The sequence below is a fragment of the Elgaria multicarinata genome, chromosome 10, assembly GCF_023053635.1.
Source record: "Elgaria multicarinata webbii isolate HBS135686 ecotype San Diego chromosome 10, rElgMul1.1.pri, whole genome shotgun sequence".
NCBI classification, from domain to species: Eukaryota; Metazoa; Chordata; class Lepidosauria; order Squamata; family Anguidae; genus Elgaria; species Elgaria multicarinata.
This window is the reverse complement of record NC_086180.1, coordinates 51,980,201-52,003,833: the sequence shown is the minus strand read 5'-3', so window position 1 is coordinate 52,003,833 and position 23,633 is coordinate 51,980,201. Positions and strand designations below refer to the sequence as shown.

Below are 23,633 nucleotides of genomic sequence, written 5' to 3'. Positions count from 1 at the left end.
GGCAGTAAAGTAGCAATCCCGGCTGCTTCAGAGTCTGTGTTTTCCTGCCATTTGGCAATATATATTGCAGGCTCCTGAGCGTTGGGGTTGATCCAGAGCCAGACCCCAGAAGAGGAGGGAAGGCTTAAAGACCCAGATTGGGTCCAGATTGCACTTGATCTACAGTTAAAAAAAGAAAAAAGACGTAGTTGCTAGTTATGGCCTTAAAGTAATTGGTGCTTTGTCTCTCCAAGACCAGATTCTATAGAAGATTCCATATTCTGTTTTAAATTGCATGAAGTTCTTCTCTTAGTCTTTATGTTTGTTTGGCTAATGCAGCCTTTCCCAACCCGGTGCCCTCCAAATATTTTTGACTAGGACTCCCTGCATCCCTGACCACTGGCCATGCTGGCTGGGACTGATGGAAGTTGAACATCTGGATGGCATCAGGTTTGGGAAGTCTGGGCTAATGGCATAAAGGTTTGCCGAACACTTTCATTTTTTAAAAAAAAAAATTACTTGTTGGATTCCTTTTACAGGTATCATTCCCTATTGGATTGTACGGAACTCCTGGGGATGTTCATGGGGAATAGACGGCTATGCTCATGTTAAAATAGGTTCCAATATATGTGGTAAGTTGGGCAAATGGCATTGTGGCTTAGATGAAGTCACAGATGGCTGTGCAGTCTTTGGTAGCCCTCTTGTAAGATCATATTTGAATTTTCAGGCAGGCATATTGTAAATTCCTTCTCTCAACTTAATTGTTTCAGAATGCAGTGACTGTAGAAATCACTTATTTAAAAGCACGCTAACAAAACCCTCTCTGCTGGAGCAAAGCTAAGATGTCTGATGTGGTCCTGTCACATTGATGACTATCCTACATGCCTGCCTGATTACTTTTGTATATGTTACGTTATACTCTATTAAAGCAGAAGGTTCTATATTGAGCAGCAGTTTAAAGATTATGGCCACTGAGTCATGAGCTGGGGAAAATTAATCTTAAGTATATACAATTATGAAAGCGCTGTATTCCTCTGAAGCCAGTTGCCATGGACTTCTAATATAGTGGTTAGATTCCCTCCTCTGGGGGGAAAAACCCTTAAGATCCCTATTGGAAATATTTGTGATCTAAAATTAAAAGATGCAATGCTTGTGCAATGCAAGTGTTGACGGGTTAAGAGAAGATGTTTCAAAAAAGTTTTTTCTTTATAAAAGGCACAACATAAATTACTCTAATGATCAAATGGTAACTTTGACTTTTGTTGCCTTCTAGGGATTGCTGATGAAGTTTCTGCTGTGTCTGTGTGAAATGGCTGCTCTAGATAAAAGACCTGTGGATATTTCAATTGCTACTGTATACAATATAAGAGCATTTTATTTTTAAGAAGGGACTTTATTTGTGGACACTGAGACCATAAGAAATTTTAGATTCTGGAAGTAGTATTCTCTTCCAACCAGTGACATAGACATTTGCATTTAGGAACTAAAAGCAGCCCTTAAGTGGACAGACAATATGCACTAGGCCCATAAATTATGCAGAAGAAGGGTATTTTATATTACCAGTTCTAGTATTACGTTTTAAAATCTTGATCATTCTCAGGCATATCAGAATACGTTTTAGAGTTTCAAGCTGCTATGCCACAATAATACCGTATTTCTTCGATTGTAAGACGCCATCGATTGTAAGACGCACACTAATTTCAATGTGTACACCAACAGAAAAAAGCTTTGATTCTAAGAATAATAATCACACCTGCGATTCTAAGACACACCCCATTTTAGAGATGTTTATATGGGGGGAAAAGTGTGTCTTAGAATCGAAGAAATACGGTAGATAGCTGTCTTTGTATCTGGGAAAACTGCGTTCATCTGTTACCATGTAGTTGTCATGTAGCCTGAGACAAATCACGCTCTGTGGGCTCATCTACACCTGCAGACCTTTGGGGAGTGGGGAGGGACAATCATGGAGTTTTCCACTTCTGGGATCATCCCTCAGGAGCCACATGTCAGCGAGTTGTCCCGGAAGTAAAGAGTGGTGTTTCGGGGCGCCATTTTTTAAAAAAAGAGGAGTCATTTGCACAATTACATGGGTGTGATCCTGCAGGAAGGTAAGGTGTGTTTTTTTAAAAAAACACACACAAACCCAACAACAGCACACTCAGCACTGGAAGATGCCGAGGGCCATCCCAAAGATGCTGAAAATGCTCTCCCCTGATGCCCACAGACTCCCTCTCTGCCCCCTGCACAACTCTGTGCCCATTTCCTGAGCCATGCTACTTGTGTAGAAGAGCGAGAATCCCAGGAGGGAGAGCCACACCACCTGCAGAGCTCAGGATGGTCCCAAGATGGTGGAAAAAACCAGTCCCAGCTATCATGGGAGAACTGAGTGCTCATCCGCGGTTCACCCCGGGATCAGCTGTGCGTCATTTGGACATGCAGGGACGACCTCGTTACCATCCCGGGATAAATGGCAAGTGTAGAATAGGCCTGTGTTTCAGTTCCTTATCTGTAAAATGGTAATAACAATCACCCATTTCCTAAGGTGGCTGTAGAGGTGAAGCACAATTAAGTTTGCAATCCAGTGCCTACTTAACAGGGAATAAGTCCCATTGAACTCAATGGTACTTTCAAGTCAACATGTTCAGGTTTGTGCTGTTATGTTTGCAAGCCACTTTCCAAATTAAACTTACAATTACGAACAGTTTGAATGTTTAGGGTTCATCTCTCTCCATCCCTTGTTTTGTGTAATTATATTGGTGTATTAGCAACAACAACAAAAAGTGGTCTTTAAAACAATGTTTAATTCCTTTGACTGATTTGGTCTAGATATACTGTTATGTATGTGAATTATTTTTGATTGTATATTACTCTCATTACTAATGGGGTCCTAATTCAATGTATTGACTGGTTTAATATGTACAAATTTGAATAACAGTTACGTTACTGGTTTTTTATTCCTTTGATGGTCGCCTGTTGTGGTTCTTTTGGTTCATATTAACTCCACCATTGCCTTGCATTTATTTGTTAGCAGTGGTTTGGACAGTGTAAACCAACCTTTTGAGAACCCTCTCCAACTTGGTGGACTCCAGCTATGTTGGACTACAACTTCTAGCCAGCAGGGCCTTGGCCAGACGCATGAGGAATGATAGAAGTTGTAGTCCAACACATCTGGAGGTCACCAAGATGGGGAAGTCTGCTCTAGAGGCATCCCTCAGTAGCTGTGTTCTCTCTTCCATTTCTGTTCTAGTCCTTCTGTGCTCTCTTGGAACATGACATCACTTTTTCTGTTCAGTATATGTTGCTACAGGGCTGCTCTAATCTTCTGTTTTTCTCCACATTGTGAGCTTGGACCAAACAGGCGGAATTTCTACTTATAATTGGCATTATCAGGAATGTTGTTCCCTCTCTTTGGCTGCTCCTTTGAAATGTTTACAATTAACCCTTGATAACAGAAAGTCAATCTATCTAATAGTGGAAACGGTGATATTTTAAATAACAGTTTTGATTAAACCATGTCTAATTATAAGAATGTTTTATATACTCAAATTGGTATCTCAATTTTTATAATAAAGATGAGTGGGAAAACATCTATTAGCATCTACAATAAAAAGTCTGTCATCTCTTTTTATACCATTTAATGTTTTGAGTCAGTTATAATCAGATTCATATCTGCCATGCGTTACGTGAAGAAGAAGAAGAAGTGGTTGAGTCTTCCTAGACCTCTTCAGTGTCCCAGCAACAGCTGCTAAGGCCTGCCATAACCAAATAACATGGAATTGACAATCTCCCCACAATATGAAAAATCAATAATAATAAATATTATGGCTCCTGCAGGGATATAGCTTTTGTTTGAATAGACTGTGGCATCTTACTTAAAATCACAGTGTGAAATTTTATTTATATTTGTAATATGTTTGTGCTACTTTTTGTAGCAAGCCCAAGGCGGCTCACATACATGATTTAAAAACATCATACAACTGAAGCAGTACTTTACCATTAAAAAACTAAAACAGCAACCTAAACATGCTATAAACCAGCATAATGAATCAGATAAAGCAATTTAAAACAGGCGGCAGCAGCAGTTTAAACCATTTTAAAAAATGGAAGTCTCAGATGTTTATCTCATCTCTTAAGTTTTATTTCTGATAACTTATCTAAAAGGCATGTTCTTTAAATGCTATAGTACATTGTGCATAAATATTTATAAACATATGCATACATTATCTAACTGCATATAAGGTTTAACATTAAAGACCAAGCTTCTTCCAGTTACAATTCAGTTATTTACAAGGATTATCAGGAAGGTTTTTAATCTGAATCATCACTGCTGAAGTAGGAACTGTCACAATATTCTGCTGTGTAAAGGAATTTATGAACAGTTGGGTTCAGCCGAGGGATCCAGTGTCTTGGCACCAAGTACGTTGAAAGATTGAACAAATCAACAAACACTTTGTATCTGTCACTGCAAAGAAAAAGGAAATGCATTAAGGTCTAAGATTCCATAATATTTCCTAGTTTGTAGTAGCAGGCAGCACATTCCTATTGTTCCTGTGCACCAACGGGACTAACTGGGCAACAGAAAGTTAATGACTCTAAAAGCAATCTGTATTGAGAAGAATTGCTAGTTTCCAGAATGGTCCAGGTCAGCAAAGTTTGCAGAAGGGAGCTGATCTGTCCTAATCCGGGAACAAGTGTTTCTGCTCGATTCCAGGAATACTTTTAGAACTGCTAGCTCCACATTGCACAAGTGGTCAGTCCTACTGGCACAACACAGTGGGAGCAGAACGGCCCTGTTGGATACTGCCCAAAATCTGTAACCCAAGTCACACAGTAGGATTGACTTTTTATGTACTACCAGCCCCCAACTCTTTGCATGAGGATTGGGAAGAGTCAGCATAGGATTGAGCAGCCTTCTTCAACCTGATGCCCTCCAGTTGTTTTGGTCTTCAATTCCCATAAACCCCATCCAATATGACAAATGGTCACAAATACTGGGAATTATAATCTTAAAGATCTGGAAGGTACCAGATTATAGAAGTCTGGTCTTAGAACTAGCTAAAAAGTGATAATTTTTAAATTTACCCAAGCTTCTAATAATACAGCAATTTAACTAAAATGCAACCATTAGAAATAATAAATATGGCAGTCAGTTGTGAATGGCAGATGTTAATTCTACTCAACTACAATGCTCTTCACTGCCTGCCTCTAACCTCTGCCATACGTCTGCTTCCACAAGCTTGAGGGCTCAGAGGCTTAGATCAGACTCTGTAATCTTAGACTGAGTTAGGGAATCTGGCCCTGCAGATGTTGCTGGACTATAATCCCCATAATTCCTGGACATTGGCCATGCTGGCTAGGACTGATGGGAGCTAGAGTCCAACAACATCTCCAGGACCACACGTTCCCTACTAGCCACAACATGCCCATATCTTCAGATGGACCTAATATACATAAACTTAATTTCTCCAGTCCCTCTTTAAAACCTAGCTAAAGCCCTGCATTAGACCTGAACCTGTTGCCAGTCAATGTAGCTCAATGCCTCCATAGCTCTAAAAGTACTAAGGTTTTTTTTTAAAGTAATAAATTGCTGTTGCTGATTCCACATGCATCCCCTGGGGTGCGTATTGCCCACTATTCCCCTGGACTGGACTAAACTCTAGTGTTTTTAGAGAAAGAGGGAGATAAACTTATTTCTTTGTATTCACTCTTTCCATATACTTGTAGAAATCTTTTCTAATTATATGTCATTTTTTTAAAAAATGAAACAAAACCCTTAAGAAGCCTTTTCAAACTCAAATTTGAAATCAGTGCAAGAGACACAGCTTACCATCAGAAGACATGTTAACATAAATATGAAAACCTTAAAGGAATGCATCTCTTCTATCTTGTTTCCTGTTCTCGCCCTTTTACGACATGTACATATAGCTATAAAGTTAAACTGGGTTTCCTATAGACTTACCTCACAGTTGAGCGTAAATACTGATATCCTGATGATCCTCCTGTCCCAGCCTTGCTGCCAATCATTCTATGCACCATACACACATGGTTATCTAAGCATACAAACAACTTCATTTTAGCAGATAACTAATTTTAAGACATCAAAATGGTCATTCTACTGCAATGGAAATGACCCCTTGAAAGTTGTATAAATGATCATTGTTTCATTCATCTATAATATAAACATGAATTCTTTATAATAGCATCTTTTCCTTCCTCTATGATTAAAATAAGTATGCATATTGTGCTTTACAGTGCAACCCTATACAAGTTTGTTCTGTCAGACATGAGTCCCATTGAGTTTGATAGGGCCCAGTCCTAAGTAACTGGGTGTAGGATTGTAGTGTTTCAAGTCTTTCATATACACTACCTATTAATACTAAACAGTAATCCTTTAAGGCAGGAGTTCAGAACCTCAGGCCTGGGGGGGTCAAACATGGTCCTCCTGAAGTCCCAATCTGTCCCTCTGAGGTTCCCCAGATGGCCACACCACATTCACGTGACCCTACTGACTTGCCCCAATCACCGGGGGAACAGATTCTGCGCAGGCTTTCCCCTCTGTTCTAAACAGTTGAGATGCCTCTCCTAAGGCTTAGTTACTTGCAGTAAGAGATTTAAGTTAAAATGTGCAGGCATTTTTGGCCCTTTGCCTTTGGCCCCGCTTCAAAGCAGTGAACTCTCAGGCTGAACCAAGTCCCACACCCTTGCTCAAGTAATTCGGCATTACTTACTTAATTTCTATCCCACCTTTAAACTAAAGTTAGTGCTCAAGGCAGCCACTTTGCCCCGCTTTGCAGATGGGAGGAGGTGACCCTGAGATAAAATGGCTTGCTAAAGTGAGTGACTCATGGCACAATCCCATGGGCCCTAAACAGGATCTGAGGGCCCATAGGATAGTTCGGATTCCCAGGTCTGCGGTCGGATACAGCACTTGGAGCTGGGAATTGGCGCTCTTACCCCTGACCCCATCCCGCCCCTCCCTCTTGCAGCTGGTATGGAAAGAACCACACTGGCTGGCTTTCTGAGGTCAGGAACACAACCTCGGAGATGGGATAAACTAGGCGGGGAGGGGAGGAGATGAAAGTCCAGGGTACGAGCTATCCTGAAGCTTCTCTAGCCTCTTCCCCTCCCTCCATGATACTTTCACTAGATGAGCAAAAAAGCCTGTCTCCTGAAAATGCAGGGCGAGAAGATGGGGAGGTGAAGTTTGCCTGTGCTGCTCCTCCTGCCCTGCACAGGATGACTGTTAGTCTCCAAGTGTGGATACTTAAGATCATTGCAATAGGAGTGCGCCTTTAATGAGAAAGGCAAAATTAAGACTGGGGACTTCCTGATTCATAGCTCAGTCACCTAGCCGTTAAGGTTCTAGTTATAAGACAATTTTACACAATCCGTCTGCACCAAGGGTACCCAACTCAGCAACTGCGGGCAGCAAAAAAATTTAATTTTTAATTTATCTATTGCCATTTTAATATCCATACATGGATTTGTATGAAATGCCTACAACTTTCTACCAATTATACATGGACTGCCACAAAAATGGACCAAATATCCAAATACGTATTCATTTGAAAATGACGTCTATATGCATGCAAGGTCCTCAGTCCATTGTAAAGTCATCAGCCTGTTGCATTATAGGAAGTGAGTGTTTACCTTCCCAGTAAGGGTGCAAAGAATCCCTTTACACTGACCATTTGTTAATTTCCATGAAGCAGGTAAATATTTTTAAAAGACATGTACATCACTAAATATTAAAGACTGTTCCAGTACAATTTTTTTCTGTGTAACAACCTCCCTGCAAAAAGAAGCAATTCCTTGACATTGTCAAAACATGTTTAAAAGATGTATTGCACTACCAGCAATTAACTGAATTAGGCAATCCCTTATTAAAGATACATTTAATAATCCCTTATTAAAGAGTCCAATAGACATGAAGCAGAATTTTTTACTGAATAAGACACAACCTAGGATCCATAGATGAGAATGATAGACACCAAAGCAGCAAGCCACTGATTAGGCATTTTGTGGTGCTGTCCACAGCAGTATCTCAAACTTCCCAAAAAGTTGGGGAGCCCTGGTCTACACTATTCTTTACAAATCAGCACTGCATGCATCTTATTTATTTATTTATGTATGTATGTATGTATGTATGTATGTATGTATGTATGTATTTATGTATCTATTACATGTATATACCGCCCCATAGCCGAAGCTCTCTGGGTGGTTTACAAAAGTTAAAGTGAACATTAAAAACAAATATACAAAAATTTAAAAGCATAAAAACAGCAATATCATTTAAAACAACTATTATGGGGTCAGTTAAAAAAAAAACTCTGCATGTGCACATTCCTGTCAATAGATAGGAATCATTGTAGGCAGTGTCATATTACCCTGAACACTGATAGTTTGTGTTCTGTGCAAAGCTTCCCCCAGACATGCATGTGTTACAGCAGGGAGTAGATATTCATGTCACTTCTTTGGCTTGCAGGGGATGCATCCATTAATTAGCCAGTCGCTAATTAGCAACACTGTCAACCATGTAAAACTCCTTTTGTGACAGTTAAAGTAACAGCCTTATTTACAGTGTTATGGTGGTTGTACCACAAAATATGGGAAAGAAACTTACATCGCCATTTAGTCATCAGCACGTCGATATCCATAAGGGAAGTGAGAAGTTGAAAAGGAACCTGAAAGCGAGGCTCTTCTCTTAACAAGGGAAAAACAGAAGAGAACTCATTATCTTGCTTAAATTCTCCTATTTTACTGTATGCAGCAAGTTAAAAGGAAAAGGCATGCTGTTAATTATATATGCTATATCCTATTATATTTTAACTTGGCAATAGCAGTATAGTGGTCTACTACTATAGAAAAGGTAAAAAACACACAGCTATAAATCAATAGCAAAGTGATCGTTTATAATTTGCGTCTCAAAACATTATTGGCTTCTATTTTTATTCTTTCTGCATACGTAAATATGAATGAAGTGAGTAAGGTTCACACTGATGGTCCATTGCAGCAAAAGCACAATTGTCTACTAATTTTAGATCAGGTCTCTTTCAAGAGCTAAATTATAACTATATTCCATACAAGATAGAAAAATGAGAAATGAAAGAAGAAAGTCCCACCCTGTTCAATGTAGCTTACTCTCCAGTAATTATTTTCAGGATTACATTCCAAGGCTCTAATCTTATGCATATTTATTTAGGTTAAGGTTGCTGGTTTCCTGAGACTCAGGCCCTGATATTGGAGGACAGGAGTCTAGCAGCTTAATAGTGGTGCTTATTGGGGGCAGAGGATGATGCCAAGTTATGGGCAATAACTTGACTATGGTGCCTTAGGAGAGGATCATGATGGACATTAGTTGGGGTGAGTGAAGTGCCCAGCAAAAACTCAAGCCAAGCAGGAAATAGCATGCTCCTTTGATTCTGATTCCTTATCACTTTAACTACTTGCCCTGGATGCTACTCATTCCTTTAACTAGCTTGCGCTGAAGCCTCAAAGAATAAAGGTTCAATGCAAACCTTGAGTCCTGGAAATCATTAGTTGTATATAATGATTTACTTTATATTATTATTATTTATTTATTTATTTATATAGCACCATCTATGTACATGGTGCTGTACAGCATCATTATATACAAATTTACTTCCAGCACACTTCCAACCCATGACACACCTACACCAAGCAGGATATAGCGGTATGAAAGCGGTATGTGGTATGTGTCAATGGGCCCCAACAGTTGTCAGTGCAGTTCAATACCGCTATAAAGCAGTAGTGTGGCCCCTGCCTCTTATATACTGCTTTCATATCACTTTCATATTGTAATATCCTGCTTGGTGTAGATGAGCCCTATGTTAACGGTGAAATAAGTCCCACTGCTTTCAATGGGATTCACTTCTAAAGATAAAGGCCTTCAGCCTTGCACCTCATCTCCTTCCGGTGCCTCCTGAAAACATCTCTCTTTCAAGAAGCCTTCCCCAACTGACTAGCCACTGTTTTTTCTTTTCTTTTTTCTGGCTAAACAGTAAAAGTAAGAAGATTAAAGAACCAGTTATCCCGTGAAAATGGAGGGGTTGCCCCCGGGATCCCCTTTGCATCTTTTGGATGCACAGCAACGACCTATGGATGACTCCACGAAAAATGGGTAGTGTAGACGTGCCCCAAGTAGGAATGAATAGCCCTTTAATATACCTGTAGAAGTAGATCATTAAAGCTCCTTTCATTGCTTTGTATGACAGCCTTCTTTCACCTGCAAAAGTTGATATATATTAAATGTAATATATTAATTGTATTGCAGCTTAGTTTAATCTGGTATATTAGAAATTGGAAATTCACATCTGCACACACTGATAACCCTGCCTACCTTTACTAAGAAGATGTTCATGGCGTTTTTCATCAAACAATGAAATAAGCACTTCTTTTTGTTTCTGAAGTTCTGCCAGTTGATCTTCTTTTTCCTCTGAGTCTTCTTTGGCCTTTCAATCACAATAATTATTGCTTTTTAAAGAAGACTGAAAGCTTCATTTTTATTTACATAGAATATATTCCCTACATCGAGGGCTCTATTCAATTAACAATATTCAGGGTTCAATGGTCTTTCCATTAAGGGTGGTTTAGCCATGTGATTGGAAACCAACTTAGTAGACAGAAACTACTACAGATGTCCCCACCCTGCTGCTACTGAGTGTGGTTCATTATTTCAGGAGACTTTTGTAAGGTCTAAAAATGTACATCAAGAACTTGGTTATTCTGACCCAAGTTACATTGCAATGTTCCAAAATTTGGCACTATTTTGATTTGTCTTGCAGTGACACTAAATTACTAAGGTGTGTTGTGTATTGGTTAGAACGCAACACAATCTTGTCTTCTATTGCTTTTAGCCAAGATTCTACTTGAAACTATGAGCGTTGTCACACGGGGAAAATGGTGTTTCTGTACTGTCGCTTCTTCGCACTTCCTCGTTCTGCCAGGAGAGGAAAGAGGAAGTAACAAAGACCACATGGCCCATTCAGAGGCTGCTTTTATGGCATGGCTTTTCCTGCACACACCTTGATGATATTATTATTATTATTATTATTATTATTATTATTATTATTATTATTATTATTATTATTCCGCCCCATAGCCGAAGCCCTCTGGGCAGTTTACAGAAGTTAAAAACAGTGAACATTCTGGGTTGTTTTTTTTTAAAAAAAAGTTGGATTAAAAGGGGTCTATTTTGCATTGGAAAAATGACTGGAAGAAGCAGGAGGCAGACATCATCATCATCTAAAGGACGCTCACACATCTGTAAGTGGGCAGCAGTAGTGAGTGCTCATCAGATGAACCTCTTAATGCTAGTTTCTACACATTCACTGGTTCTACACTATAGTGGTAGTAAGCATTCACTGGCAATTATTTCCTCAATGCAATAATGGCAGAAAGTTAACTTTAGGATTAATTTTGACACAGATGAATGAGAATGCGTTCATAATGTAACATGGGGATGGGCATATAAATTTATATTTTATTCTCTGTATACACTTTACGAAATATTGTCTTGCTGAAACATGGGAAACAAAATATACACCCACATGATCACTTTTACATTAACATATTCACAATTTTTCATACATGAGTATTAATCTCTGTTCAGTAACTGAGCATGAGAGAACACTATGAGTGTAAAGGCTGCCAACTCCCATTAATAAACGTTAAGAACTGAAGTTTTATAAAGGAGTTAAAGAATCATTAGAAAGTACTCTTGGGGCTCATCTACACCAAGCAGGATATTCCACTATCAAAGTGGTATGAAAGCGGTATATGAAAGGCAGGAGCCACACTACTGCTTTGTAGTGGTATTGACGTGCACTGCAGGATCTACACTACTGCTTTGTAGTGGTACTGAAGCGCACTGACAACTGTTGGGGCCTATTGACACGTACCATATACCACTTCCTGCTTGGTGTCGATGTGTCATGGGCCCCAACAGTTGTCAGTGCACTTCAGTACCACTATAAAGCAGTAGTGTAGATCCTGCAGTGCACTTAAATACCACTATAAAGCAGTAGTGTGGCTCCTGCCTTTTATGTACCACTTTCATAGTGGAATATCCTGCTTGGTGTAGATGAGCCCTTGGACTCAGGACTCTCACAGAGCTGCATTATATTTAGCACAGATACACCTCATGCAAAATCACTGAACTCACATTCAGTAAATACAAAGGCCCTATTCAGATATTTAGGATTGTGAACACACGATGCTCTAGCCACACATCCCTCATTATGTGTTTCCGCCGCCCTGTACTTGTATAGGATGATGGTGTAAAGTGGAGAGATGTCTGTACCTGTGGAGGCTCTCCCCATGAGCCAGGATGCAGCATTGATTGTACGCAGATTGTACACAATGGCTAAAGAGGGCTGAACAGTTTGATTCATACATACAGAAAACTATGTGGGCAGCCCCTTGCCAGTACCTCTCTCCCAAATAGCACTTGCCAGTGCTCCCCATCCTACTCTCTCACACACACATGTGAAGGGGGGAATGAGTTACTTTGGCATGCTTAAACTCCCTCCATATACATGAGGAAGTGCTCGTACAATCTCATGCATTATCTCATGGAACTGCACTTCGGCATTTCTGTGTTAGTGGCCACTACTGGATGCCTAGATTGATTAATCAGCCCAAAGACAACCCATGGTGTACCTGCACCATTGCAAATTCCTCTTCCAGTCCCTTAAGTACATTCACTTCAAATTTCCCCCAGAAATTAAATCCTTCCGGTTCAAGTCCTGGTGTCCTTTCCAACCATGCCTTATAAAACAAAACAGATTAATCATTAGGTTATGGTGTAGATGACTTATTATTATTTTATTACTTCTATGCCGTCCATAACTAAAGCTCTCTGGCCAGTTCACAAAAACTACAAAACATCTATATTTGATAATTATATTTGATATTTGGGTATACCAACTGATAATGGTGATCTCTCAAGATGCATGGACTGGAAAACACTATATTTATCTCCTGGGAATTTGTATAGATGTGCATGCATATCTATAAATGCAAATGATATATTCTACATCTACCAGAACTCAGGAGTGGGAAATGTGTGGCCTTCCAGATGTTGCTGAATGAAAACTCCCATGAGTCCTAGACAGCAAAGCTAACAGTGAGGGATGATGGAAGTTCAACAACATCTGGAGCACCACAAATTGCTCACCCCTAATATATATAATACCTTGCCAAGATGCAAGAGTACATACAGTTAGGAATAATGCTTGTACTACCAAATCCCACCGCCCAAAGACATTAAGCAGTATGCCTATATATACTAGTTGCTGGGGAACATGGGTGGGAGGGTGCTACTGCACTCATGTCCTGCTTGTGGGTTTCTCAGTCATAGGCACCTGGACGGCCACCGTGTGACTGGATGGACCCTCTTCTTATGTTCTTACATTCAACTTTCATATTACTCAGTCACACACTCTTCTCTGCTCTGTCACTATAGACAAATAGTGATAAATACTTATTCCGCTTTATTCTTGTCCACTTTTTATCCTATCACATTCTTAAGATCTTCTGGAATATAAGGAACAACCAGTTCTTCCTGAGCAATTTTTTTTTTGGAAACAACTAGTTAAATGACACCATCATGTGCTTTAATAAGTGACCATCTACCATGTTATAAACTGCAGGTTATAAAACAGCCTTGAGAAAGAAACAAGGGGTGCTCCAAGTGAGACTTTTATGGTTCCATTGCCATAACTCATTCATGGAATTTTATAAGTGGTCTAGATGACAACATCTTCAATGTGTAGCCCTCCTGTGTTTTACCAATGCTCCTTCCATCTTTTTTTCTTAACAGAAAAACCCATTATGGAGGAAAGACAGAATCACTGCATAATGGCCACTGCACAATGGAAATGTTCACATTTCCAAATGTGCCCGTGGCCCCAAAAGGTTGCCCACCCATGGGATAGGCATCTTGCCCCATTATCATAATGATTAATTATGATCAATGATTTATTGACCCCCTTGCTTCCATATCACTTGCAGATGGAAGGTAAATTACTAGCTATTCAAACTGTTTATAGCAGGCCAAGAATTAATGAAGGGAAACTCATACTTCCACTAGCTGAAGTAGAGTTGGCTCCTGTTCAGATTTAAGCAATAATTCATTCTCTTTTCCCTTGAAGTTATCCCGGTAATGTCTTCTGTTGTATGGAACTCTCAGGCTTTGAGGGACACCAATCTTATTCTCCAGTAATCGAAACTGTAAGCTCTGAAATCCCGAAGCTGGGCTCAAATAATCTCTTTGAGGATGAAAAAAAGAGAACATTTTAAATATCACTATCCATACCTGCATCTCTATCTATCTCTATACCTGTATCTCAAAGTGTAATATGGCTTAATAAGCACTTTGGAGGAAACTAGTTCTACAGCCAACATGTAGGAACTTGTTTAATATGTTAGGAAAGATAAGAAAGTCCTAGACAAAAGCAATGGGATATTAGAGGCAGAAAGCTGCTATTGAGATAACATTTATGTGAATAGATACCAAACTTGTGGACATAAAGGACATAGAGCCAGTGTGGTGTAGTGGTTAAAGTGTTGGACTGGGAGTTGGGAGAGCAGGGTTCTAATCCCCACTTGGTCATGAAAGCTCACTGGGTGACTTTGGGCCAGTCACAGACTCTCAGCCCAGCCTACCTCACAGGGTTGTTGTGAGGATAAAATGGAGAGGAGGAGGATTGTGTATGCCACCTTGGGTTCCTTAAAGAGGAAAAAAGGCAGGACATAAATATAATAAATAAATACATAAAATACACTAAAAACAAAAGAACCCTCCACATTCTGTAATGAGAAGATCCAAATTCTGCAGTCAAAAAATAAAGCAAGTTTGCCTTAAAATTTATTTCTTTGTCTTGATATATTCCAGGTATAAAATCGGACTATTTCAGTATACTTAAACCAAACAGTCTATTCTAAATATGCAGATGATGGCAAACCTGGTCTCCGTGACATAATATTGGGTTGTAATACATTCAGGCCACCTCCCACAATGCCTGCATGCTGCTGCTGCTTCACTTAGTGCATTTAAATCCATCCACAAAGCTCAAACTTTCCATGAAATTTTTGGCACAACTCCCTAGTCACTATACCTAGGGTGACCATATGAAAAGGAAGACAGGGCTCCTGTATCTTTAACAGTTGCATAGAAAAGGGAATTTCAGTAGGTGTCATTTGTATATATGGAGAACCGGTGAAATTCCCTCTTCATCACAACAGTTAAAGTGCAGGAGCTATACTAGAGTGACCAGATTTAAAAGAGGGCAGGGCACCTGCAGCTTTAACGGTTGTGATGAAGAGGACATTTCACCAGGTTCCCCATATATACAAATGACACCTTCTGAAATTCTCTTTTCAGTACAACTCTTAAAGATACAGGAGCCAGGTCCTCCTTTTCATATGGTCACCCTAATACTAAAACCTGCCACAACTAAACCTTCAACTGAAACAATCATACATTCAGCATCTGTTTACCCCTGCCTCCACTTCTCTTCCTCCTTCTATTGTCCCCCCTGTGTCTAATTCTAAATTGTAAACCCCTCAGGACCCAAACCCATTCTCCACTACTCTGCAAAGTGCCATGCACATTGCTGACATTATTGTCATCAATATCACCTCCAAAACTACTCCTTAGAAGGGTAACCACTGTTGCCAGTACATACATTAACCTTATAAATCTGAACAATCTAATCTCCAGCCTGGTGGCCTCCAGATATTTTGGATCAAAACTCCCATTATCCCTGTCCATTGCACATGCTGGCTGGGTTTGACCTTAAACTTATCCTAGATTGCATAATGGGACTAAGGTGGAAAATTTCTTCTGGCCCACCATGAGTTGCTTAATTACTTGTGCACTGCAGCTTTAACAATTGTGATGAAGAGGTAATTTATTCATATAAATCAACGATGGTGTACAGTTTACCTAAAGTCAAAGAAGTCCAGAGCTGTCATAGTTTCCAGAACAGAAAATTGTTCCACTAGTAATTTAAGAATCATTGAAATTCTGTGCATTCGAGCAACAACTTTAAGCATGTTCCTCTCATCTCTCATCTTAGTAAAAAGAAAAAAGAAAGAAATGATTATCATGGCTCGGCTGAGAAGATGTAGCAGAGAACAGTAGGCTGCTTTAATTAGAGCTGTCACCTGATTAAATACATCTTAGTTGAATAAGCATGAGAGTTTCAGTTGATTGATAGATTAATTTACCATTTAAACCTGCTGACTGATAAATCAAGGATACCATTTTAACTGATCAAATGTGGGGATATAATTCATTAATTGGGGGGTCCAAGTAACCCTATTGTCATGGTCAGATAATTTCCTAGTGAGATTTGAACTCACGGTGTTACTTCCCTCCTGCAGGGCTGGGGGACCCATTTGGATGGTCCACCCCAGGAAACTGATGGGAGTAGAATCATAGAATAGCAGAGTTGGAAGGGGCCTACAAGGCCATCGAGTCCAACCCCCTGCTCAATGCAGGAATCCACCCTGAAGCATCCCTGACAGATGGTAGGGTGGAGTAGATTTGCTCTGACTGAAATGGGTGGGGGGTTTACTGTCTAAAATGTCTTTGTGTGATAGAATCAAGGGTTGGATTTCTAATATTCAGTATTTATTTGGTGAAAAACAAAAAAAAAATGAGAGGGGTTTAAATAGATATATTTATATCCTACTTACATGACCATTTTGAAATATCACTCGGACAGAATCCAGTTCCCACAGGATCTGCTTGAACCATAGTTCATAAGCTGCAGTCAAAAACCATTGTTAGTTTCACATCTTACTCATGGTGATAGTAAGTTAGGTGAATGATTAGAGGTCAACCAACTCCATACGTATTATGACTTGCTGTATAAAAATGTGATATCTTTGATTAAGGATGGTATACAAATACTTATACAATGTGGTTCCAGGTTTTCTGTTCCAGACTAACCTTGCTATTGGCTAGCTAGGGAATGCTGGGAGTTGTGGTACTTTTTGTCTAAACATGCAAAGGATTGCACACTTTGATTACATACCTAATATAGTGATACACAGTGTATAAAAATTCTGGAAATGTATTCTCACAAAGCAAATAACTCAATGAAACTAGACCGAATGGCTTGAAAGACAAATCATAATATGAAAAAATAGTATTTGTTCTGGCTCATTGCATAGCTGTGAATATGATTTCTAGTTATAAATAACTTATTTGTCATTTGAAGAGTATAATTCTTTTCTCAAGCCACCATTGACTGGAATAATGTACTATAGGAGTGCTAAGAAAATAGGAGATTGATTATTTTTATGTCCCATCTTTCCTCCAGTAATCCTCATTTTAACCCCCACAACAACCCTATGAACTATGTTAGCTTGAAAACCCAAAGTCACCCACTAAGCTTTGTGGCTAGTGAGGATTTCAACTTGGGATGTTGGAGGAATCCATCCACAGGGTGAAGTTCACTAAGTTTTCATGAGCTCAGCACTTTGAGACTTTGTCTCACTTACCTATATTAATTGGCATGACTTGATGCAGATCGAGTCCAGCCAGCTCAGGAATTTTCATGTTGTTGTTTTCCTTAAAGCAACATTTGCGCACCTTTCATCCATAATTTGCTGCCTTTGTGCAAATTTCATCCATAATTTGCTTATTTTGCACAAATTGAGCCCACAACTTGCACAAATTACAGGAGCGATTTGTGCAAATTAAACATATCATGGTCACAATTATGCAAATTAAGCAAACTATAAATGCAATTTACACAAAATAGGACAGGGCTGCTGTATCTTTAACAGTTGCATAGAAAAGGGAATTTCAGCAGGTGTCATTTGTATATATGGAGAACCTGGTGAAACTCCCTCTTCATCACAACAGTTAAAGCTGCAGGAGTACTATACTAGCGTGACCAGATTTAAAAGAGGACAGGGCACCTGCAGCTTTAACTGTTGTGATGAAGAGGACATTTCACCAGGTTCTCCATATATACAAATGACACCTGCTGAAATTCTCTTTTCAATACAACTGTTAAAGATACAGGAGCCCTGTCCTCCTCTTCATATTGTCACCCTAAGTCAGGGCCTCCATGGAAATCCAATAAGCCTAAAAGCAGCTGGATTTTTAATCTGAGGGTACAAGATGGGTGAGCACCCAAGGTGAACACAAAGGGAGTCAGGCCAGGGTATCAATGGTGCTAGTCAGAATGGCTATATACTAGGGGTGAGATCTGCTTCTCATCAGATCGGAGAAGCAGAAGTGGATCGGGGTGATCCGCCTCCACTACAGGCGGAGGAGAAGCAGATTGGGGGGCTGGAGAAGCATGGCGAAGAGAAGCAACCGTAAGCGGATCGCTTCTCTTTTCGTGGAGCACTCCGCCCACCATTTTGGATTTTTTCGACCATAGGATTGCATTGCGGAAAAGATTAGTGGATAACTTTTTTTGTTTTTCAAGCTATTTGAAACTCGCTGTGCTTAGAGAGTCGTGGGTGGGGGTCATTTTGAGCATATTTTCAGCACTTTGCATGCTGCGGTTTGCTTGCTACAATTTTTTTAAAAATAGGGTTAAAAAAGCGTGAGAGGTACCTTTTTCAACCCCACAAGCCTCCGGCATGCTTGCTCCCAGTGCTGCCTGTCTTCCTCTGTGCCCGCCTCGCAGGGATGGTTTGCATTACTGGCTTTGAAACAACCCTTGGCTCACTTCGTTGTGCCCCCGAAATGTCTGCTCTGTGCCTGCCTTCCCTCCTCCGCCTGGGTGCTGTTGTGGTGGGGCATCTGCTGGGACTGACTTCCCTATAGATCTATGGTATCTCTGCCTGCCTCTCTGCCCGCCTGGTGCCTGGGAGCTGTACTACATGATGGGCTTTGTGGTTCAACCCCACAAGCCTCCGGCATGCTTGCTTCCAGTGCTGCCTGTCCTCCTCTGTGCCCGCCTCGCAGGGATGGTTTGTGTGTGTCTTGCTTTGACTCAGGGGATAAGTCCTTCCTGCGCTCACTTAGACTTTTTGAAGTTCCAAATAAAATTTTCAAGTGTGGAAGAAGATTCATATTTAGGTTTTTCTACTCCCCAATTCATGGCATGTTGGGATGTTCTTTGAAATGGCTGTAAAGACAGAAAGCCCATTGAGCTGTCTGCAGCTTTAAAAATCCCTGAGATACTGGGGTGTTGGATTTTCAAAAATCCCCCAATAATCAGGGGAGGCTTGGATTTGCTTGGGGCTTGGCATGCATGTGTATACATGGATCAGCTGTCATGGTGTCTAATTTGAGGTTCCTAATGTGAAAATTTACAGAGTTCTAGCATGAGACTTGAATTGGGGGGAGTTAAAAGGGAAAAACCCCGCCAAAAATCAGGGGATGGGATTTGCTTGAAACTTGCCATGAATGTGGATCTAGATGGCATCTATGAGGGTGCCCACTTCTATTTTTTTTATCTGTCAAAATGTCGGAGAACAGTCCATGTCTGAAAATGGGATGTCCGATTTTTATAAATCCCCCAATAATCAAGGGATGCTTGGATTTGCTTGAGGCTTGGCATGAATGTGTATACCTGGATCAGCTGTCATGGTGCCTAATTTGAGGTTTCTAACATGAAAATTGACGGAGATATCGAAAGGGGTGTGAATTGGGGTTAGGGGTGATGCTTTAAAGGTTAGAAACCCCGCCAAAAATTAGGGGATGATGGGATTTGCTTGAAACTTGCCATGAATGTGGATCTAGATGGCATCTGTGAGGGTGCCCGCGTCAAAGTTTTTATCTGTAAAAATATCGGAGTAAATCCCATTTCTGAAAATGGGGTGTTGGATTTCAAAAATTCCCCAAAAATCAGTGGATTCTTGGATTTGCTTGAGGCTGGCATGCATGTGTATACATGGATAAGCTATCATAGTGCTGAGTTTGAGGTTTCTAACATTAACAGAAAAAAGTTGTAGGCGTTTTTGGATTTCAATGCAAGTCTATGGGGGGAAAAGCGGAGCTCTGATCTGGAGCTTCGCAGTGAAGCGGCGCGGACCACAGGCAGATTGGAGCAGAGTGGATCGGGCCCAATCTGGAAGTTGCGAATCTGGAAGAGAAGCGGATCGGGGGGTCCGTGCACATCCCTGTTATATACTACTTGCAGTATCAGAAGCAATATGCCTCTGTATACAAGTTGCTAGGGAAAACAAGCAGAAGGGTGCTGTTGTGCTCATGTCCTACTTGTGGAGTAGGTATGCTTTAGGGTGGATTCTGTCGAGGAAATGTGCAAATGGGCTGTTTTATCTGTGCCCACCCTGTTTTGATGTAAGCCCTTTCTATTAGAAATTAAGTTCTATAGCAATTTGATCCAAACTATAGCTGAAAATATATTGAGCAACACTTGCTCAACCAACAAGAAGTGTTGACACATTAGTCAGAGTGTGAGCCTCCCAGCGAGGACAGGAAGAGTAGTAACCACAAAGGAACAGATGTTCCAGGATTGCAATACCCATCTACGTATTGTTTTTCTAGTCTTCGAATTATCTGCACTCTGCACATGCATAAATGCCTTATCTATCATTGGTTACTGTATTGCAAAACTGTATTATGATTGGTTTATTATATGAGGAAGTTCTGTTGTTGCTTCTGAGGATGTTACCCTATAAGTATCTTAGCGTTGCCTACAACTAGTGGGCAGTCCTTCAGATCCTCTAGGGTTTGCACCTTGCAGCACTGCAGGCTGCTCGTAATAAAACTTTTCCAAGATGAAAGAAATTGTGTCTTGAGAGTCTTTGACCGCCACTCAGCGAACCAAGGCAACCCGCCCTTTTGGGTTCCTACACAATTCCTGCATTGAGCAGGGGGTTGGACTCGATGGCCTTGTAGGCCCCTTCCAACTCTGCTGTTCTATGATTCTATGAGTTCCCATGGGCAGCTGTTTGGCCACTTTGTGAACAGAATGCTGAATTAGATCCAGCATGGCTCTTCTTATGTTCTCATATACACCTTCTTTTATTATAGGTAACTATATCCATTTGTAAATGTAATTTTACTATAATATAATAAAGTTGGGTTGGCTACACAACATTTGCTTTGTTCTTTTCAGAAATATTACCTTGATGAGTCACAATAAACAGATGTTCATCATGGACCTTGTTCCCCTTCTTTTCACTCTGAAGTTCCTGAGCGTTCAATATTTTGTCCAGCTTTAACAGAAAGAATAAAAGGCTTGGCCTTAAAACCGTATGGTTACTTCCAACAAAACTTTCCTCAGTTAGTTTGGCATTAAATTCTTTATTATTAAACAATTACCATGAACATGCACAGCTCTATTCAGGAATGTCTTAGGGAGTCACTGTTTATACTTCAAAAAAGAAAAAGAAAGACCTAGGCCCAAACTACACATGACCCAGGCCTAATCTACACCAAGCAGGATATTGCACAATGAAAGTGGTATGAAAGTGGTATATAAAAAGCAGGAGCCACACTACTGCTTTATATCAGTATTGAAGTGCACAGACAACTGTTTGGGCCCATTGACACATAAATGTTTGCCCTTGTTTGCCTCGTTTAATCCCCCTTCATTGCCAGAGCATGTGAAAGCCTTACGTTTCATTCATCTTTATACCTTTCCTCTCCTGCGCACCAGCAAAATGCTGTTCCCCCTCCCCGCAGATTCCTTTGTACCTCCCCTTACAGTCTATTGGTTGGTCACAGTAGGACACCTCACCCTCCCCAGTGATTGCCCCCTTTAGCTTAACCCTTTGGCTTCCGGGAAAGACAAGGCAAGCTAGGACGGCTCATCCAGCGCAACAAGAGCAGCACCTTGAGAGTTGTCTTCCTACTCCTGCCACTTGTCAGAGTGTGAATCCTGAAAGGTGATGGACAAGCCCCGCCCCTTTGCTTTTCAAACAGCTGTGGTATGCGGATTGCATGCCAACAGCAGTTGCATTTCAGAGAAGGCGGCAGTGGTTGATACTGCTAGGGGAAGAAGGATAAGCTCTTTCACAGTTGGACACCTTGCTCTCCCCAGTGATCAACATGGCACGCTGGAGAAAAGGCACGCCCCCTCCCTCTCTTCAGCAGTATCACCCCTTTAACACACGCCCTCACAACATTGGATTGAGTTCGATATAAAAATGCACGTTGAGGTTTGAGTGCATTGCCAGAAAAACAGTTCTTTCCCTGCACCAAAAAACCTCGCAAAAGGGGGGGGGAAGAGGCAAGATCATGGCAGGACATGGATGATGTCATGTGAGACATCTGCAAACAACGCATGGCGACAGTGGGCTATAACACTGGTGTAATGGAGCCCATAACATATACCGCTTTAATACCACTATATCCTGCTTGGTGTGGCTCCTGCCTTTTATTTACCACTGTCATACCACGTTCATAGTGCAATATCCTGCTTGGTGTAGATTAGGGTGACTATATTTTGGAAACCAAAAAGGAGGACAACATGGTCGTCCCCCAAGACCAAAAGTCCTGGAGGAATCCGGGCAAATCCAGTCATATGGTCACCCTAGAAACTATTGTGCTCATTTAACCACCAAGCCTCACAGTTGATTTTGACTTCAGAATGGCTATTATTACCAGCACCTTAAACTCTTGAAAACTTCTTTTTTTTGGTAGGCCGAAATAGACATTAATTTAAATCCATATTTAGCAGCTTCATCTTTTTTTTATGATTACTCAAGGTGCAGTGGGAGAGAGAGACATAGCTGATTTAGAAACAGATTTAAGTAATACCTTTGGCCATACCCCCACCCCCCGCCCACCCCCAAAACCAGCAGCAACAAAACCAGAGCTAGCACTGTATTACTTTTACAGTCCAAACCTATGGATGCCTACTCAGCAGTGAGTCCTATGGAGTTCAATGGGACTTGCTCCTAGATAAGGGTGTACAGGCACTTGAACAAAATGTTAAAAGCTCTTTTTAAAAATAATACTGAACATTCCAGTGTTCTCTAGCTTTCATAACCAAAGGCAGAATGTATTAGAAGGATAAAATATGTCAGAATCATAAAGGATATATGAACTGCTATAGAAGTTGGGGAAATAATCATGCTTGCATTTGACGATTTGCAAAAAAAAAAAAAAAAAAAGCATTTTCTGCCATATCTGAAAGTGCAGCGCAATCTCACATTTACCTGCAGGTAGTCTCCATAGATAAGTCCACCTTTGCTAGCTTTATTTAGCCCTTCTTGTGACTTGTCCTCTTCCCCATCCTCCAAAGACAGCTTATTAAAATTAAATCTAGGAACAAACAAATTACAATAGTGCTGAATAATACCAAGAGAAGTGATGAAAGCACACAGGCTTCTTCAGACATTTTGATGGCTTGAGTTTTTAAATAACTAAAGAAGAATAATTCCATGGTTCAGTCTTTCAGTGTAAATCGCGCTATAAAGTATGCCACATCAATAACTAAAGTTCCAAAAGCAGTTGTTATTGTTTTTAAATACATTTCAAGTAGTAAATCATATATATCCATTAAATAGTATTATTTCTTTTTTGCCCATTTGGCCATCCAGATACTACCTATTCTAACTACTATATTACTCATTAATGAGAGAGAGATACTTACTGGTATTTGTTCTCCCAGAATGGACACCCACTCATGACTCCAGAATCTAATAATGCACTGAGTTACAATCCCCCGAAGGTAAAATAT

The 23,633-nt window shown here is 40.4% G+C and overlaps 2 protein-coding genes across 2 annotated transcripts in view; one reads left to right on the top strand and one right to left on the bottom strand.

The window, feature by feature from the left end:
• Positions 1 to 3,612, top strand: part of CTSO (cathepsin O) — a 12,243-nt gene extending 8,631 nt beyond the window's left edge. Inside the window, exons 7-8 of the mRNA XM_063136146.1 lie at positions 519 to 611; positions 1,253 to 3,612. Of these exons, the coding sequence (XP_062992216.1) occupies positions 519 to 611; positions 1,253 to 1,287 (128 nt within the window). The 3' untranslated portion in view covers positions 1,288 to 3,612. The remainder of the gene's footprint in view (positions 1 to 518; positions 612 to 1,252) is intronic.
• On the bottom strand, positions 3,600 to 23,633 carry TDO2 (tryptophan 2,3-dioxygenase). The gene is made up of 12 exons (XM_063136145.1): positions 23,547 to 23,633; positions 23,110 to 23,215; positions 21,072 to 21,162; positions 16,705 to 16,775; positions 15,950 to 16,077; positions 14,084 to 14,270; positions 12,661 to 12,768; positions 10,340 to 10,451; positions 10,168 to 10,225; positions 8,603 to 8,682; positions 5,939 to 6,029; positions 3,600 to 4,441 (listed from the first exon to the last, which is right to left on the bottom strand). The coding sequence occupies exons 1-12, from the start codon at positions 23,579 to 23,581 to the stop codon at positions 4,288 to 4,290; spliced, it is 1,221 nt and encodes a 406-aa protein (XP_062992215.1). The 5' UTR covers positions 23,582 to 23,633; the 3' UTR covers positions 3,600 to 4,287.